Consider the following 18,164-nt stretch of genomic DNA (forward strand, 5'->3'; position numbering starts at 1 on the left):
AACAAGGTAATACTATAATAGCCGTAACGGGAAGGTTAAAATAGGTTAAGGTTAGCAACATTCTTAAATTAGTAATGTGACCTGGTGGTCGAAACGTATCCAATGGCCATGCCGGCAGACAGCTCAATCAGGAAAAATAAACTTGAGGAAGAAGAAATTACAGAGAGGTTTTGACACAGGAAGTTGTCTCTCATCTTGTTATTTGGCTGACTCATTCTTCTTTCCTCATCTCCCAACAACTTTTCTCGTTGAATTTTCTATATGAACTATGATCAAATTAAAACTCTCCTCTAGTTTCAACCCTCACAATCAAAACATGCCTCTCTCTCAAATTTGCAGCAGTACAATGACGATCAAAAGGTGAGCTTGAGTCTTATACATGTCGATTCGTTTTGGTCAATGACTAGCAATGACACGTTTGAAACGTTCAGCATTTGTTCTTTATGATCTAAAGCCTGCATTTGAGAAAAAGAAATGTTTCAGAAGATTTTTTTTTTTCATAAAATAATTTGATTAATCCTTTAATGGGTTTGGGTTAGGTTTTGTGGCAGTTATATTATGAAAAGGAAATTTTATGTTAGGGTTCCTTATATAGGGATCCAAGGGTTTGTATTGTTTAATTAATCCACAAGTTAATAAAGAAACCCTAGAAAAAGGTCTTCACCTCAATTCTGTTCCTCTCTTTATCTCAGTCTAAAAAGATTCATACCTTTGCAACAGCTTTGAATTAAAGAGAGATATATAGAAAGAAAGAAAGAAAAAGATGTCGGCAGGAGGAGGAGAAGAGAAGATACTGGTGTCGGTGAGGGTTAGACCTCTAAACGAGAAAGAGAAGACAAGAAACGATAGATGTGATTGGGAATGCATCAACAACACCACAATCATCTGCAACGCTCATAACTTGTCTGATAAGCCTTCCTTCACCTTTGGTAATAAGCAAAAAAATAATAATTACTAATTACACCAACATATCAATTACTAACTATAAAAATCACATACCAATCAATTATTGTGTTACAGACAAGGTGTTTGGATTTGAATGTCCTACAAAGCAAGTGTATGATGATGGAGCCAGAGAGGTTGCACTTTGTGTCCTCTCCGGAATCAACTGTAAGAAACATAATTGAATAGTTTTGATATTATTATAGATCATGTTATGATGGATATGGTTCTTGTTGTTGTAATTGCAGCAAGCATCTTTGCGTATGGACAGACAAGTAGTGGCAAAACATACACCATGACAGGAATCACTGGATTTGCAATCAATGATATTTTTCTTTACATTGACAAGGTTACACACATTAACTTACAACTCTTGTTTACTTTATTTTCTATCAATATTTCACTCACTGAGAATATTCTCTGTTGTTTCTTTTAGCATAAACAAGAAAGAAAATTCACTCTAAAATTCTCAGCAATGGAGATCTACAATGAAGCTGTGAGGGATCTACTTTGTGAAGATAATAATAATCCACTTAGGCTTCTTGATGATCCAGAGGTCCCTTCTCAATAACTTCTATTACAAGCAATTAATTCTTTCTAGTCATCATAATTAGTTACACAATTACTGAAAACATTAATGTCAACTTTGATTAGAGAGGAACGGTCGTTGAGAAACTTAAAGAGGAGACTATCACAGACAGAAACCATCTAGAGGAACTCATATCCATATGCGAGAGTAATTAACTAACCACACTCAATTAAATTACTTGATTATATATTATCAACAAGTTGATGATATACAGAATCTTTGGTCTTTTCTCAGCTCAACGGAAGATTGGAGAGACGTCTTTAAACGAGACTAGCTCAAGATCTCATCAGATTCTCAGACTGGTACTCATATTAATCTATCAATGATAAAACAATTACACTCACACATTGTGTGTCACATCAATGTTTTTTCCTTCTACTGCAGACAATAGAAAGCTCAAACCGAGAGGTTTCACCGGAGAGCTCAGCGATTCTTGCAGCATCAGTGTGCTTTGTTGATCTAGCAGGAAGTGAAAGAGCCTCTCAGACATTATCTGCTGGTTCAAGACTCAAAGAAGGTTGTCACATTAATCGGAGTTTACTTACTCTTGGAACTGTCATCCGAAAACTCAGGTAATGTCTAAAATAGAGTTCTCCTCTAAGAGTCTCTTAAGAAGTTAATATGAATGTGTTTTCTTGGAACTACTGCAGCAAAGGGAAACATGGACACATACCATATAGAGACTCAAAGCTAACACGCATACTTCAAAACTCATTGGGAGGAAACGCAAGAACGGCTATCATATGTACAATGAGCCCTGCTCGTAGTCATCTTGAACAATCAAGAAACACATTACTCTTTGCAACTTGTGCTAAAGAGGTGACCACAAACGCTCAAGTGAACATGGTTGTGTCTGAGAAAGCTTTGGTGAAGCAGCTACAGAGGGAACTGATGAGAATGGAGAATGAGTTGAAGAATCTTGGACTTGGTTCTTCTTCTTCTTCAACCTCTGATGAGTTTCATTCATTGCTCAAACAGAAAGAAGAAGTGATTGAAAAGGTTAGTTTGTTTTTGAATGCTTCTTTTGTGTGTTTTGTTAAAGAAACATCACTTAATATTACTTGTGCAACAATCTACAGATGGAGGAGCAGATCCAGGAGCTTAAGTGGCAAAGAGATGTAGCTCAATCTCGGGTAGAGAATCTGCTTAAATCAGCAGCGGAATATCAATCATCTTCAAGCTCAGTTGATTACAGCAGGAGAAAAAGCTATGACTCAACAGATTTTGATGAGCCTCGTTTGCTAAATAACATGGTGAAAAGTAACTTGTACTCTCCTGATGAAGATGGTTTCTTGCTGGATGATACTACTCCTCGAATCCCGGAGAATGGAGTGAGCAACAAGTGGGAGGAGATGGGTCAAAGGACCATACAAGAACAAGAAGATGCTTGCAAAGAAGTAAGATGCATTGAAGAGAATAGTGAAAGAGTTATAATCCAAGACACAGTAGACAACATTGTTGAAAAGAAAGTGGAGTCATTATCAGATGAGAATGAAGCTGTGGAGTCCAAAAAGGAAGATGGTGATTCATTTTTAGAGGAGATAGATACAGAGAAGAGTTTATATGCTGAACATGAAGCCCAAGATGAGCTAACTATAACTAAGTTGGCAGAAGAGTTACAAGAGACAGAACAATCTACAAAGAAAGAAGACATAGGACAGAACATGTCTAAGGATCAACCATGTGTTGTAGAATACAAACAAAACTACAAATCTTCTATGGCTGATGAGGATGAAGCTAAGGAAGATGCTGATTCATCTTTAAATGTTAAACTTGAAGCCCAAGATGAGCTAACTATAGACAAGTTGGTAGAAGAAGTGCAAGAAACAGAAAAATCTGTGGAAAAACAAAGGCAATCATCTTCAAAGACAGAAGACATGGAACAGAATCTGTCTAAGGACCAGTCATGTCTGGAGAACAAACAACATTACAAATCTATTATAGCCAATGATGATGAAGCTATAAAGTCAGAAAAGGAAGATGCTGGTTCCTCTTTATCTGCTAAACTTGAAGCCAAAGATGAGCTAACTATACACAAGTTTGCACAAGAAGTGCAAGAAACAGAACAAAGGCAATCTTCAAAGAAAGAAGACTTGGAGCAAAATCTGTCTAAGGACCAGTCATGTCTGGAAGACAAACAACACTACGAACCTCTTATGGCGAATGATAATGAAACTATAGAGTTTGAGAAGGAAGATGAAGCCAAAGATGAGCTAAGTATCAAAAGGTTAGCAGATATGGGACAGAACTTGTGGCCTATGGCCAATGAGAATGAAGCTATGAAGTCAGTAAAGGAAGATTCTGATTCATCTTTAAAGACAATAGATACAAAGATGAGTTTATCTGCTAAACATGAAGCTGAAGTTGAGCAACCTACAAACAAGCTAGAAGAAGCCAATGAGACTAATCAATATGTGGAGAAGGAAGAAACAAACCCTAGCTTGTCTCCCAAGAAAGAAGACACACAACAACATGTACAAGTCCATGGAGGCTCCGATGACGATGAGACTACATACGAGGCTCTTAAAAACAAGGTGAAGGAGATGCAGAAGACAATCGAATACTTTATGAGCATGCACTCAGCAGAAGAGAATCAATCTCCATCTTTTAACACAATAAGTGTCAACACCAGTCCAGGAGATAGCTTGAAGATGATGCGAAGAAGCCGAAGCTGCAGAGAAAATCTCTTGTTCACAAAGGCTGTTGCAGCTGCTGCTAGCGGACGCTTCACATTCAACACATCTAACAACGCATCCTTTGATTTAGACAACACTCTCTCCACCGATGCACAGAGCACTAAAGATACAGACACTGAGACTAGCGGTGGTAGCTTCCATGAGTTTATGGCAGGGCTTAAACAGATGGCGATGCAGCATCATTCAAGGCATGAGTCCGACACTGAAGCAGAGAAGACAAAGCCCGAAAGAGACACTAAAGCAGAGTTTGAGAGACAGCAAAGCCAGATAATAGAGCTTTGGGGGGTTTGTAATGTACCTTTGGTTCACAGAACATACTTCTTCTTGCTCTTCAAAGGCGATCCATCAGACTTTGTCTACATGGAAGTGGAGCTAAGGAGGCTATCTTTCCTCAAGGACTCGCCGGAGATTGTGAGGAAACAAAGTGCTAAAACGCTGGGGCGAGAGAGAGAATGGTTGGCTAAGCAAATACCAAAGAAGTTTGGAAGAAAGGATAGAGAAGAAGTTTACAAGAAATGGGGTGTTGAGTTGAGTTCAAAGCAGAGGAGCATGCAAGTAACACACAAGGCATGGACCAAGGCCAAAGACGTGGAGCATTGCAAAGAGAGTGCTTCTCTTGTGGCTACTTTGGTTGGGTTCGATGAATCAAACATGACGCCAAAGGAAATGTTTGGACTTAGCTTCTCACCTACAACAACACTCAACGTTAAATCATCTGGCTGGAGTTTTTCTAACTCTTTCTCTCGTATTAGCTTGACCGGTGGATTATAAACGAACCATTTTATTTTTAAGTCTCTTTGTGTTTGTGTAAACAATTAAAAGTGAAGGTGTGCAAGATATGTATCACTCACATTATTCGTTATTGTTAGACCTATTCTTTGTCGTCGACTTATTTAATTTGTTCAGTATGGCATTGACGTAAACTTAATAAAACCAAAAAAAAAAACTTAATAAAACCAATCGAATTATAAATGTTTTGTTTTTGTTAAATGATATTCTTCTAACTCTGTTCTACATATTTAGTTGTTATTTGTCATACGTTATACAACACGGTTAATACTATACTAATGGTGAATGCTGATATCTTACAGAAAATCATGAGTATGATCAACAAAATAATTTAAACCAGGTTAAGATCTGAATCTTATGCGGCATGAACATTATATATATAAATTATTTTACGTGTTATATATTTTTTACATATTATAAAATAATAATAAAAGTTTATAACTATTACGTTTATAATTAAATAATTGGTGCAAACATATAAATAAAAGTGAATTTTCATGTTTACCACTTTATTAATACTATTATTCATGTTTACCACCACTAAAGAGACATTTTCAAAAATACATTTTTCATTAAATGGCAAAAGACTCTTATACTCTTGTTATATATATATATAATAATTAATTAAATAAAAATAAAAATTAAATTAAAAAATAAAAAATTTCTTTATGTTTTCGAATTATACTTTTCAAATTCAAACTTTTTATAAACTTTTTTATCAATTTTTTTTCAAATTTTTTTTCAAATTTCTTTTTGAAAATCAAAAATTATTTTTGAAACTATTTTCGAAAATTTATTTTTTTAAGTACTTATTTATATATTTATTAGAATCCTAAATTTTTCACATTTCAAAAACCCTATCCCACTTCTCAATTCTAAACCTTAAGTGTAGATTAGTTAATCCTAAGGTTATAAATATCTTTTACTCTTCATTAAAATTGAGGATAAAAGTGGTTAGTGTAAACATGAAAAGTAATACTATGAATATGATAGTTTTTGGTAATTTTCCATAAATAAATTTTATTAATCCAAATAATACTTTTTTATTTGATATGGTATATAATTAAATTTAAATGATATTAACATATATATATAGTATATATTTATATTAATAAACGTTGTTTTTACTCAGATTTTTTTATCTATCTTTTATAGCAAAAAAAATAAATTATTGATAACAAAATTTTTATTGTGGGATTAATAGTTTTAGTAATTTCTAATTTAAAAAAAAAATTGTTCAAATCTTTCATCAAAAAAAAAAAATGTTCAAAGCAAATTTCTCGATTGAAATATTTTTATATTTTTATATGGTATATAGTTTAATTTAAAATGATATTATATATATATATATATATATATCTTTTAATCTTAAAACTTATTAAATGAGACTTTCTACTTATATGACTTTGTAATCATTTGTATCTTTTCATAACAAAAAATTTAAACTATAGATCACAAAATTTAAATATGAGATTTTTAGCATTTATAGTAATTTATAGTTGTTTTTTTTTAAATTCAATATATAACATATACAGAAAAATCTAATTTTTTTATTATATAGTTAATATGCTTGTTTCATTTATTTTAATAGTTTCAAATTAAACATATATGATAAAAGATATACTAATTTTTATCAAATATTTATTATTCAAAATTATTAATTTTCATATATATATTTTAGCCATATTAGGCAGTTACATATATTTCCTAATCATTAGAAAATCTAAAGACTTCCTTTCCAAGGGAGATTCAAAAGATTTAAAAGATTTTTTCATGTCTATATATTTCTTATTCTAATTAGCTTAACCATAAGTTAAGCTTGAATTTAGCAGGGGAAGAAAATAGGAAGAACAAGTTTTTGGTGAAGTGAAGAAACAGTATGATATTGATAGGTTACCTCATACCCATCATCCTTGTGGTGTGCATGATCATCTTGACTTTTGTATGGATATGGTGTGGCTGCGAGCGGACACGAGTGACGCCTAATTCTTAAGCTGTGTAACTTTTATATTATCAATGCATCAACTATTTTCTTACAATATGATGAATTTATAGATTAGTAAGCAATAGAATAGCATAATAAGACATGCGCTTTGCGCAAGGGAAATTTATATAAAAATTATTTAAAAAATATTGTATGGAAAAATAAATAAATATTCTTGATCAAATTAATATTATGGCCCTTAAATTTATTTTTTTTACTTTTTGTTAATTAAATAATTTATATACAGATGAGCTGATCCAATTTTAAAAAATGTTTTAGGTCAAAAAAATATTTATCGCATAAGAACGTTTTTAACGTTTAGGCCGAAGAATTTCAGGCCTACTATTTGGTTAAAATGAAACTATGCTAGCTCAGTTTTATATCATGATTTAGAAATTTAAAAGTTAATTATGGTCGTGAGAAGTTTATGTTCACGTCCCAATCCTATGTATCTTCAATTTTTTTTTTGTGTCTCTTTTTCATTTTGGTTATTGCTCAATATAAATATTGATTTTGGAGTTTATTCTCATTTCGTTTGTTTGTTTTGGTTTGAGATTTAGAAAATATTTAAGATTTAAAATTATTAAAGAGATACAGACTTAGGTTAAGATCCGCATCTTTTGCAGAATCAATATTTTATATTTATTACTTATTTTATGTTTTCTGCATATTATGAAATAATAAAATAATAAGTATATATACTAAATAACTAAGAAATCGGTTACTATAATATAATAAATTAGCGTGTGCATATAAATCAAACGATCATTTTTGTTTATTTACAATTATTTTAGGGTAAATAAATCAAAACAATCAATCTTATCTATCGTATATGATATATAATTAAATTTAAATGATATTAACATAGATATATAGTATACTTTTAATATGGTTATTTATTAAATGAGGTTTCTACTTATATGATTTTATGATTATTTGCATATTTGTGTAACAAAATTTTACACTAACGAATTTTTTTTTTAATGTGGGATGTTTAGTAGTTTCAATAGTTTATAATCATTTTGAAAAAGCAACGAAAATTTCAAAATTAAAATATTAACTTTTCAATATATGTTTAATGCAAATATCAAAATATATGGTTTATATTATGTGCTCTAGAATAATTAGAAATAGGATTTAGAAGGCATTTAGAAGTGCCACATATGATGTGGTTTTTTTTAATTAATACAAAATTAAGGTTCTAATGCTTTAAAAGATCTTTAATTAATATATAGGGGATATATTGATATTGTGCCGCTGCAAGGTTTTTTTCTCATTCAACAATTAAAAGTTTTGTTTTTGTTCCTTTCGATTGACATATTTTGTTGTTATACTATTATGCTACATGATTTTCGTGTGTGGTAAAATGTCAAGATTTATCACGCGATTAATAGTATACTAGTGGTGAATGCTAATATCTTAGAAAAAGTCTAACCAATCTACTTTTGGAAGTGGTTTTGTAATGGAGCTAGAAGATGGGTCTACGATCTCTGGTTCCCTTGGGGGAAAACAAATCCTTACTCCCCTGCATGCGGAGATGAATGCGCTGCTTTGGGCTATGCGAAATTCTTTCCATATAAGGCATGTTTTTATGCATTTCGAGTCGGATTGCCTGCAAATGGTAAATCTGCTCGAAGAAGAAGACTATTGACCATCTTTGGCTTCAGAATGGAAAGAATTCTTTCATCTCCGTTTTTTTTTACGTTTTTTTCTCTATCTTTTATCTCTCGAGTTTTTAATGTTAAAGCGGATCTCCTTGCAAAAGGGGCTCGCGCAAAAGTTTCTGAATTCTCCCATGTAAACATTATGGTTCCTACAGGGTTAGCTCTTCAGCCTAAACCATCAGAACCAGTTTAATAAAACATGGTGTTCGCAGTAAAAAAAAAATCCTAGAAAAAATCATGAGTATGATACACAAAAGAACCTTAATTTGACGACCAAATCAACATTGATCTAGTATATGCTCCAGATTTTCAGTGTATTAAACGAAAATAACTTAATAAAAAGTAAAAAGATAAAAAAAAATGAATTGAATCTATACTATTAGTTACAAAATATTTTTTTACTGAGTTTTCATTTAAAACTTAAAAGTTAAAGTGGTTAGTGGCTAAATTTTTAGTGGTCTAAATGAATAATTAGATCGATTTTGGTAATATATAATGAACCATAAATTTTTTAAAAAATCATTGATCTGATATTTATCATTATCTAAAAATATTTTATATTGTGTTATAAAATCTGTATACACTTTAATAAATAATTAAATTAGTTAATATATAATTAACCATACACTAAAAATGAATTTCAGTGACTTGATAATTATCATTATATAAAAATATTTTATATTATGCTATCCAAAAATTACATCATAATTAAAAAAAAAATCAATATATATATTGTATATAATTTAACATATAGATGAGTTTTTCAAATTTACTGTACACAATAAAAGATAATTTTGTTATACTAAAAGACTTTGTTATATGTAAAAAATATTAATTTATTTTTTTACTAAATATTGTAACGCATGAGTGCTTTTAAGTTTATATTACATAATAAAATGTATTTATGTTATGATGGATTTTTTTTTGCATATATAAAGGATTTTTTTTTAATTTATTATTAAATATTTTGAACATATGTAAAATTATTATGCCCACGGAGAAAAAACACCTTAGTAAAAACTAAACTCTTTAAGCTCTTTTTACAGTGTAGTAGTAGATAAGAACCACCACCACTCGACATCGGAACCATTCGCCGGAGAACTTCCATGGCGCAACTCATACGTCCGATAAGGCAATTGTCGCCGCAGTGTCATCACCGTCTTCGTAATCTCCGCCACTTGTTCTCCAAGAAGCTGCCGCTAAACCCACCTTCTTCTACCCCCACTCTCCTTCTCCTCTCCCCTTCTTTCTCCACCGCAAGATCCCCACCTCGTCGGCGACTTCGCCGTCCACCAGAAGCTCTCTCTCCTCCAACCCTCATTGCTGAAGAAGATGGCGGTAGCGATGAATCAGAGTCTGAGTCCTCGAGGAGCAGGAACCAGCGGAAGCGTGACGCTCGCCGCGCCGTACGGTGGGGTATGGAGCTAGCTTCCTTCTCGAGTGATCAGATTAAGAGGGTTATGAGGTAATCAATCAATCATCTCCTATAAAAATCTCAACTTTATTGAAAATGAATTGACTTTACATCTGGTAGAGCGGCGTCGCTTGGTGAGGAGGTTTACGATGCGTTGATGCTGGCCAAGGTAAATCAAGATGCGTGCTTTAAGGTAGATGATCGTGTTATGGGACTAATGCACGCAAGGTGTTTGTTGTTATGTCGCAGAGACTAGGCGCGGATGTTAGAGAAGGAAAGCGAAGACATTTTAACTATATCGGTGAGAGAGAGAGAGAAAGTTACATTATTTACTCTATAGCTTTCACTAAGAGTTTAGCTGATGTTGGTGTTTGTTTGTTAGGGAAGTTGCTGCGTGAAGTTGAGCCTGAGTTGATGGACACTCTGATTAACGCTACAAATCAGGGTGATCTCGTAAGGATTCAGGCGCTGATTGCTTCAGCAAAGGATGGCGCAGATGACGCTGGAGTCGGCGATTTTATTGATACAGAAACAGAGTCAGAAGATGAAGGAGAGGTAAGTATCAACTTCAGTTTTTAAAGGTAGTTACAATAAGTGAATGGAGACATGATGATGATATAGCAAAGGGTAGAATATTTTGGTAGTCCATTGCAGAATATAGCGGTTAAGAGTAGCTTCCATTAAAGAAGAGGATGGTATATTAGTATCATTTGTCTAAATGGATGAAGAGAACTGTCTACATAGAAACGTTCTCAGTAGTTTTGCTCTCCAAACTCATATAATTTTTAAGATGATGTTTTTCAGAGCTCAGAAGAATATGTGGCTATAGCTGCGAGATGGTTTGATGGCCTTATCAGTCAAAATGTGGAGCTCACAAAAGAAGTTTATTCTCTTCAGAGTGTTGATTTCGATCGGCAGGTTAGTCAAAATATGAGTTCAATAAAGAAAGTTGATATGTATGACTTGTTTACTAAAGTGTATAGTTCCTTAAACGTATCATATATGCTTTTACGTCGTTGATTGTTGATAGGAATTGCGTAAACTTGTTCGGAAAGTACAGTTGGTTCATGAGCAGATGAAAGAGGTAAACCCGGAGAAGCAGAAAGAAGTCGATGCTGCATTGGTGACGGCTGAGAAGTCTTTGAATCGATTTCTTCATTCCATGGCGAAACAAATGCAGAGTGAGGAGAGCAGTCTGTACTTATGATTTAAAAGAATATTTGTTGATTCTCAATAATGTAATACCCATTAAACCGAACTCAAATCGAGTTACCAAAATTTTGGTTCTGTTTTCTAAATCCGGTTAAACTGCCAAGGCTTTTACTTTAGCTTATCAGTTATCATGATCTTCTTTTCTCCTTTTGTACTTTCTTTTCGCAGCACACGTTTTTGCGTTTCTTGTCATCTATCCATCAATGTTATCCTAATAGGACACATCATTTGTCATCAAAACCAAAATTAAGATAGACTATTAACTTTTTTATCAGATATGTTCTTCCACTAAGCTGTATTTTATGAATCATTTGTGACGACATTTATAGATATACTATAACTACTTGCAACTGAAAATTAGCTATGCTGCAACACCAAAATGACATTGTACATGGTCAATGTTTTGTAGTGAACTTGAAAAATGATCAACAATGTGGTTAAATATTCATTAATGTGCACAATCATGAAAAATATAAATGTAATCGGATGCAGAATTTACATCCAGAACCGGAAATGATGAAAAACAAATATCAAAATTGCCGAAAAAGAAGAAAAATACAACTAAAAATGAGTAAATATTGCCAAGATATATGAATTTTTGAGGAGTCAGAAGTGAAAACATCAGATAACCAAGTAGATAATGGTGACGGTGAGCTTTCTGCCAATCCACCGCCCTCTCTCCACCCATTAGCTGCAGACTTTTGGCTGTATACACATTCCAAACTTATTAGAGTATAATAACTATTTGAATATAAATAACTAATATAAGCATACGCGTTCGGTAATGGTAGGCCTGTTGTATCTTCTAATAACCTTTTTCATTTTCCTTTCTTTGATGGAATGACTATTATATACTCCTTTATTACGTGTAAAAAAAAAAGAAAGAATCAACTTCTTTTTCATAAATGGCTCAAGCCAATCACATTACTCTGCTAGCTAAGCTCGTCGTGTGCATGATAAAGCAAGTAGACAAAAAAATAATAATAATAAAGAAGTTAAACCTACCTAGGCAAGGAAGGGCAAAGAGTGATGGTATAATCAGCAGAAGTGCATGTGAACGTACTAGTAGCATCGTCGAACGCGTAGCTATACGACCTAGGACAAGCTGACTTGAATATCTCCGAGTACATGGACGGTTTACACTCCGTTGGTGAAGCGTACGCGCCACTACAACAATACTCCGGACTACCAAACGCCTCGCACGCGCTTTTGCATGCTGACCCGGATCCGAACCGGAGCTCCGCTGGACATCTCTGGTTTAGATCCGCTACGCATCCTGTGGTTAAGCAGTTACCTTCTGTTCCTCCGCTTGCTTCAACTACCATGGGGACGTTGTATCCGTCCACGAGGCTTACGTCGTAGAAGTCTTGTTTTCGAGTAGGATCTTCTGGACCTGAACCTATTGTGAACTCGGCTAGTGTAGCCGGTGGTTTGGCTCCTGAGCCGTTGCATTCGACTTGGTTAGAGCCGCAGTCGCCGGTTAAGCAGGTGAATTGACCGGTTTGAGAGTCGAAGTTGCAGCCGGTTCTTGCCCAAAACCGACCCGACCAGCTAGCTGGAGCTTGGAAGGAACGTGAGCCACCAGAAGCAAGTTCGAAACCGGTGGTTCCTAAGCCGCTGCTTCCGGAGTTGGCTAAAATTCCCGGCCAGACAGTGAAGCTGCATCGGTTTACTATAGTGACTGTAGCACCGTTACTTCCTACGCAAGTCAAAATGTATATGAGAAGATATGAATATGAAATGAATATTGCGAATCTTGATACAGAATCATATAAATATTACCGTAGAAGAAGAGGAAGCTAAAAATGTAGATGAAACAGAATGAGACAGGAGAATGAAGAAGTGTTATGATCATCACTGTTTTTATTTTTGTTTCCTTCTTTTGAAAAGAAAAGTATTTTCGGTGGAGAAGTCAAGTTTGGAATATTGGAGATAACAAAACTAAAGAGGAAGAGAAAAAACTTATGAGATAAGAGTTTAAAGGGAGCATTTTGGGTGACATCAACACCTCTATATATACCTTCTCTCAAGGGTCAAGATCCATGTGATCTCACAAATAAAAAAGTATGACCAAATTGCTTTATGTTTAAAGTGATGCCAGAGATAACAATACATTGAAAAAGATATTTTATCACGAATTGATTAAAGTCTTTTTCTTTGCAAATAAAATCTCTTCCTTTACAGAATATATGTTTTTAATTTACAAAGACCATAGCTTTTCAAAACTTAGTTTTGTAGAATACAAGTAAAAATACTCAAGTAGATATGCATTATAGGTGTCTAACACTACAGAAAGCTACAAGGATAACTTCGGACAGATAGATTGACCAACCAAAAGTTTCGTGTCTGAACCGTCGCGGGTTCACATTGTTGTTTAATTTAATCAACAGTGATATGATAGATGCACTCATTTAGCATGATCTAGAATCAAAGTTGTGCTGCTATTACATAATCCATCAAAAACCACATAGTAAAAACTAATCTTGGAAAGAAATACGAGTAAAACACGATGTTCTTTTTTTAACTAAGAGAGTAGAGAAAACACATAGAAGAAAAACATCAGAAGTGAAATCTATAGTTCGTCCTTGGTTGGTGTCTCTTCCTCAACAGGTTCGGCTTCAATGTTTAGACCACCAGGCAAGTCATCTGATTTTGTCTCAGTGGCTTCCTCACTGGTCTCTGTTTCCTCTGTCTCTACTTCCTCTTCGGCTACTGCATCAGGGCTAATCTTCAGGCTGCTCTTGACAGAGTTGTAAATACGGCCTGCAAAGTCTTTTGGGTCGTTGAGTATGAATCCACTCTCGATCAAAGCCGTCTGGTACATGAGCTGTGCTGTTTCTTTCACACTCTCATCCTGCAAGACTTTTGAGTGTCAGGAAGGTAAACAAAAAACAAAGAACTGATGGATCTTATGTTTTTTACCTCTGGGTCGCTAGCAACTCTTTCCTTGAGTTCTTTGATGATCGGGTGTCGTGGGTTGATCTCAAGGACTCTCTTTCCGCGCATGTAAGCTTGCTTGTTTGCATCGGAGAGAGTTTGGGACTGCATGATCCTCTCCATGTTTGCACTCCATCCAAACTTAGATGTTACAACTACACAGGGAGTATCAGCCAAACGGTTACTGATTTTGACGTCGTCCACGTTCTCACTAGCGAGACTCTCTTTCCACCACTTGGTTAACTCCTTGAATGCTTCTTTTAGCTCCTTCACTTTCGAGTCTTTCCCAACCTGCAGTCCTTCTTTTGACACATTCTGGAACTTCTTGTCCTCGTAATCCATCAGGTATTGCATCAAGTACTCATCAACGGGGTCTGTGAAGAAGATAACCTGCGAACACAAGTATTGGATTGTGAGATGCGAGTTGGCAATGGATTAAAGAAGAATTATCAGTGTTCGATGCAAACCTCATAGCCCTTTTTGATTAGCCTCTCGAGGAATGGAGATTTCTCCAGTTGCTCCTTGCTGCTTCCAGTAATGTAAAATACGTCCTTTTGCCCCTTCTTCATTCTCTTGATGTACTGATCCAGTGAAGTCAGTTTTCCATCGGACTTAGTTCTGTAATGAGAAATTTTAAATCTTTAGCCAACTGGTGCTATTAAGCTAACAGATGTATATAAGAAGATTAATGAAAGCACATACGTCTCAAAACGAAGAAGTTTGGCCAGGCGGTTCCTGTTAGAAGCATCCTCAATGATGCCAAGTTTAATCGATTTACCAAACTCGTTCCAGAATTTGGTGTATTGACCCTTCTTCTCGTCATTCTCACCAGACTTCTCCACATCTGTGAGCCAAAAAAGAACAAATTCCAGTAAGATATAAGTACCATGGTAGAGAATAAACCTGGAACACGATAAGTGGTCTGATACCAAGAAGCTTGTTATATGGAATACCTTTTTTGTCATCGTCATGGACCTCATCAGGGTCTTCTTCAGCAAGCTTGCGGATCATATCAAGAGCCTTTCGGATGAGCTTCTTCTTAATTGTCTTTAAGCTGCTGTGTTGTTGAAGCATTTCTCGTGATACATTTAGAGGCAATGTGTCAGAGTCAACAAGACCCTGCAGAAGCAACTCACATTAGCGATTCAGCTCTTGAATTTGTATTGAAAGTAAAAACTTGGTTTGTCTTCCAGTTACTTACCTTCAAGAAACTCAAATATTTAGGCAGAAGCTCATCAAATTCATCCGAGATGAAGACCCTCCTGACGTAGAGCTTCAAGTTCGCCTTGTTGGTGTTGTAGTAGCTCTCGTACTGATCATGGGCAGCTTTCGGAGGAACATACAACACAGCCTTGAATTCAACATCACCTTCCGCATTAAAGTGACTCCAAGCCATTGGCTTCTCGTCAGAGAAATCCTGTACAACAACTGGGGTCAGAGAAATCCAAATGTGTAACATATATTATTTGTTCACGCATTGATTTTCACCTTTGCAAGAGAATGGTAGAATTTAGTGTACTCTTCCTCTGTCACCTCCTTGGGACTTCTCAGCCATATAGCCTTCACATCATTCAGAAGCTCCCATTCATAAACTGTTTCTTTCACCTTCTTGGTTTTCTGCTTCTTCTCACTGTCTTCCTCCTCAGCATCTTCCTCCTTCTCTTCCTCGGTAGAGGTGGTTTCTGAAGCGAAAGTACCATTAATAAAACTCACGTCCGTCTGACTCGTAAGAACATATACACGCTAAAGCAGAAAATTATTATTGCCATGTCTCAAAATAACTCACCAGTTTCCTCTTCAGCTGACTCGTCTTCCTCAGCTGGGACCTCAGTTTCAACCTCTTTGCTAGCCCAGAGGTTGATAGGGAAGTTAATGAATTCAGAATATCTCTTCACCAAATCCTGCAGTAGACAATAAAGAGATATAATCAGTCCACGGTATTTACAATTCTGTTGACCCTGGGTATTCTGGTTTTTTGCTTTGTGTAACTTTTCGTTCGTATCACTCTTTAAGAAACGAAAGAAAAATTTACATCTTTATGAAAATAGTACTCACCTTAAGTTTACTCTCCTCAAGGTACTCGCCAGCTTCATCTCTAAGATGTAGTCTAATCTCAGTTCCACGTCCAAGAGGCTCATTCCATGTATCCTCGGAAACAGCAAATTTACCATCAGCCTTTGATTCCCATACATGTCTGAAAATGGAAAAGAAGTTATCAGAAAACTTTCCAAGTGAGTTCACATTCATACAAGTATATCTCCAAACAAAACACTCTCCGCAATCAACTTACTGGATGTCATCGTTGTGCTTGCTAATGACTTCAATGTAGTCAGCAACAAGATAGGCAGAGTAGAATCCAACTCCAAACTGTCCAATAAGGTTAAGATCCCCACTTGATTGCATTTTCTCAACAAAAGCTGTGAAAGACAAGATCTTTAATACATAGGAACTCTCATATCCAGACTATTAAACTACAACACCACATAAGCAAACGCACCTGACGTTCCAGATTTTGCAATGGTACCAAGGTTCTTGATCAAATCCTCCTTAGTCATTCCAATACCACGGTCCCGGATAGAAAGAATCTTCTTAGCTTTATCTAACTTAATCTGCACATCATCATCAAAAAAACTTCAGATCTCTCAAGCTCAATGTACAAATCACACACCATCTACCAAAAGATGTAGGAGCTAACCTGGATCTCAAGCTTAGCAGTGTCACCTTCACCCAAAACATCTTTATCAGTGAGTGCAAGGAACCTAATCTTATCCAAAGCCTGCAAAAAAGTTACAAACATTAGCTCCCCTCTTCAACAAGCAACAAGCAATGATAATAAACACAAAATGCTTACATCAGAAGCATTAGAGATCAACTCTCTAAGGAAAATATCCTTGTTGCTGTATAGAGAGTTGATGATAATATCCATCAGCCGAGAAACCTCAGCTTGGAACTCAAACTTCTCCGCGTTACTGCGAAGTGACTTCTTCGAGATCGACTCAGACTCTCTGCCAACAAACGAAATCAGCCGAGATTTACGCGATTCAATCGAAAGCTGTAGCGTGGTGAGAGACTAACCTATGAACGACATCTGAATCAGTCGATAAACCGCCGTGACCGCCGAGTTTCTCCTCCACCTTGGGTGGATCTGAAACCTCGTCGGAGCTATCTTCCGCATTCGCGTGTAGCTTTCTTCCTGTGATACACATACACAGTTGTTAAGCATAGAGATCGAAAGCGAAGAGTCACGTAATCGAAATCAAAGTGTTGGATTGGATCGATACCTTGATCTGGGAGAAGGAAGAGGAGGGAGAATAGGAACAAGACGGACACGAGCGTCCTCGTCCTCATTGTTGAGTTCGTATAGCTTTTTCGATATCTCTCGAGACTCGGTCGCTAGCTTTGTTTGAGGTTTATTCACTCACTCACTGGAGATGATTCGAGCTCGAAAGGAGATGAGATCCGTAAAATAGGAGATTGATTCTGTGTCATTGCGTACACTACGGTTCATGAGCTACGTCTTGATTTGTTGACGTGGCAGATCGAACGGCTCAGGGTTGCTGAGGAGTCCACGTGGGAGTTTTGTATTGGAGCAAGGTTTTGAACTTGACGTGGAGCGACGTGGGTGTCGGGTTGTAGTGGGTGGATCACTGGATGGACGACTTGAATAATCAAAACTCTTCAAAGTCGACGGTTATACACGTGTCATCCTTGTTGGACGATCGGACGGCCATGTTTACTCGTATTACACGTGGCAATGTATTATTGGATGTTAGCATTTTTATTGACGTCAGACTTCCGAAAGCTAATAAAGATGCTTTCTGGATGATTCTTCTGCTTCACTCACGTTTTTTCTGTTTGGCTGCATGGATACTATTGTTCTGATTCTGTATTGCAAGAGGACACGAACTTGTTCTTTACGACAACTCAAACTCTGTTT

General features: G+C 35.6%; 4 protein-coding genes across 4 annotated transcripts; 2 read left to right on the top strand and 2 right to left on the bottom strand.

The window, feature by feature from the left end:
- Nucleotides 1-42: 42 nt before the first annotated feature.
- Nucleotides 43-5,201, top strand: LOC103861797 (kinesin-like protein KIN-7I). Its single transcript, XM_018659897.2, has 10 exons — nucleotides 43-360; nucleotides 721-929; nucleotides 1,021-1,110; nucleotides 1,191-1,291; nucleotides 1,379-1,498; nucleotides 1,597-1,678; nucleotides 1,766-1,833; nucleotides 1,916-2,103; nucleotides 2,182-2,530; nucleotides 2,611-5,201. The coding sequence occupies exons 2-10, from the start codon at nucleotides 764-766 to the stop codon at nucleotides 4,996-4,998; spliced, it is 3,552 nt and encodes a 1,183-aa protein (XP_018515413.1). The 5' UTR covers nucleotides 43-360; nucleotides 721-763; the 3' UTR covers nucleotides 4,999-5,201.
- A 4,444-nt stretch (nucleotides 5,202-9,645) lies between these two features.
- On the top strand, nucleotides 9,646-11,444 carry LOC103861798 (UPF0307 protein Asuc_0809). The gene is made up of 6 exons (XM_009139507.3): nucleotides 9,646-10,129; nucleotides 10,199-10,247; nucleotides 10,328-10,379; nucleotides 10,461-10,633; nucleotides 10,883-10,996; nucleotides 11,109-11,444. The coding sequence occupies exons 1-6, from the start codon at nucleotides 9,771-9,773 to the stop codon at nucleotides 11,283-11,285; spliced, it is 924 nt and encodes a 307-aa protein (XP_009137755.1). The 5' UTR covers nucleotides 9,646-9,770; the 3' UTR covers nucleotides 11,286-11,444.
- Nucleotides 11,445-11,704: 260 nt separating this feature from the next.
- On the bottom strand, nucleotides 11,705-13,448 carry LOC103861809 (thaumatin-like protein 1). The gene is made up of 3 exons (XM_009139517.3): nucleotides 13,073-13,448; nucleotides 12,296-12,989; nucleotides 11,705-11,995 (listed from the first exon to the last, which is right to left on the bottom strand). Exons 1-3 carry the CDS (start codon nucleotides 13,143-13,145, stop codon nucleotides 11,821-11,823), a joined length of 942 nt encoding a protein of 313 aa, XP_009137765.1. The 5' UTR covers nucleotides 13,146-13,448; the 3' UTR covers nucleotides 11,705-11,820.
- Nucleotides 13,449-13,683: 235 nt separating this feature from the next.
- Nucleotides 13,684-17,758, bottom strand: LOC103861819 (endoplasmin homolog). The gene is made up of 15 exons (XM_009139528.3): nucleotides 17,509-17,758; nucleotides 17,303-17,420; nucleotides 17,079-17,232; nucleotides 16,923-17,003; nucleotides 16,725-16,836; nucleotides 16,518-16,644; nucleotides 16,283-16,421; nucleotides 16,014-16,128; nucleotides 15,716-15,909; nucleotides 15,429-15,644; nucleotides 15,181-15,346; nucleotides 14,930-15,071; nucleotides 14,695-14,845; nucleotides 14,213-14,617; nucleotides 13,684-14,144 (listed from the first exon to the last, which is right to left on the bottom strand). Exons 1-15 carry the CDS (start codon nucleotides 17,573-17,575, stop codon nucleotides 13,863-13,865), a joined length of 2,469 nt encoding a protein of 822 aa, XP_009137776.1. The 5' UTR covers nucleotides 17,576-17,758; the 3' UTR covers nucleotides 13,684-13,862.
- Nucleotides 17,759-18,164: the final 406 nt, after the last annotated feature.

Source organism: Brassica rapa, chromosome A01 (genome assembly GCF_000309985.2).
Source record: "Brassica rapa cultivar Chiifu-401-42 chromosome A01, CAAS_Brap_v3.01, whole genome shotgun sequence".
Classification (NCBI taxonomy): domain Eukaryota; kingdom Viridiplantae; phylum Streptophyta; class Magnoliopsida; order Brassicales; family Brassicaceae; genus Brassica; species Brassica rapa.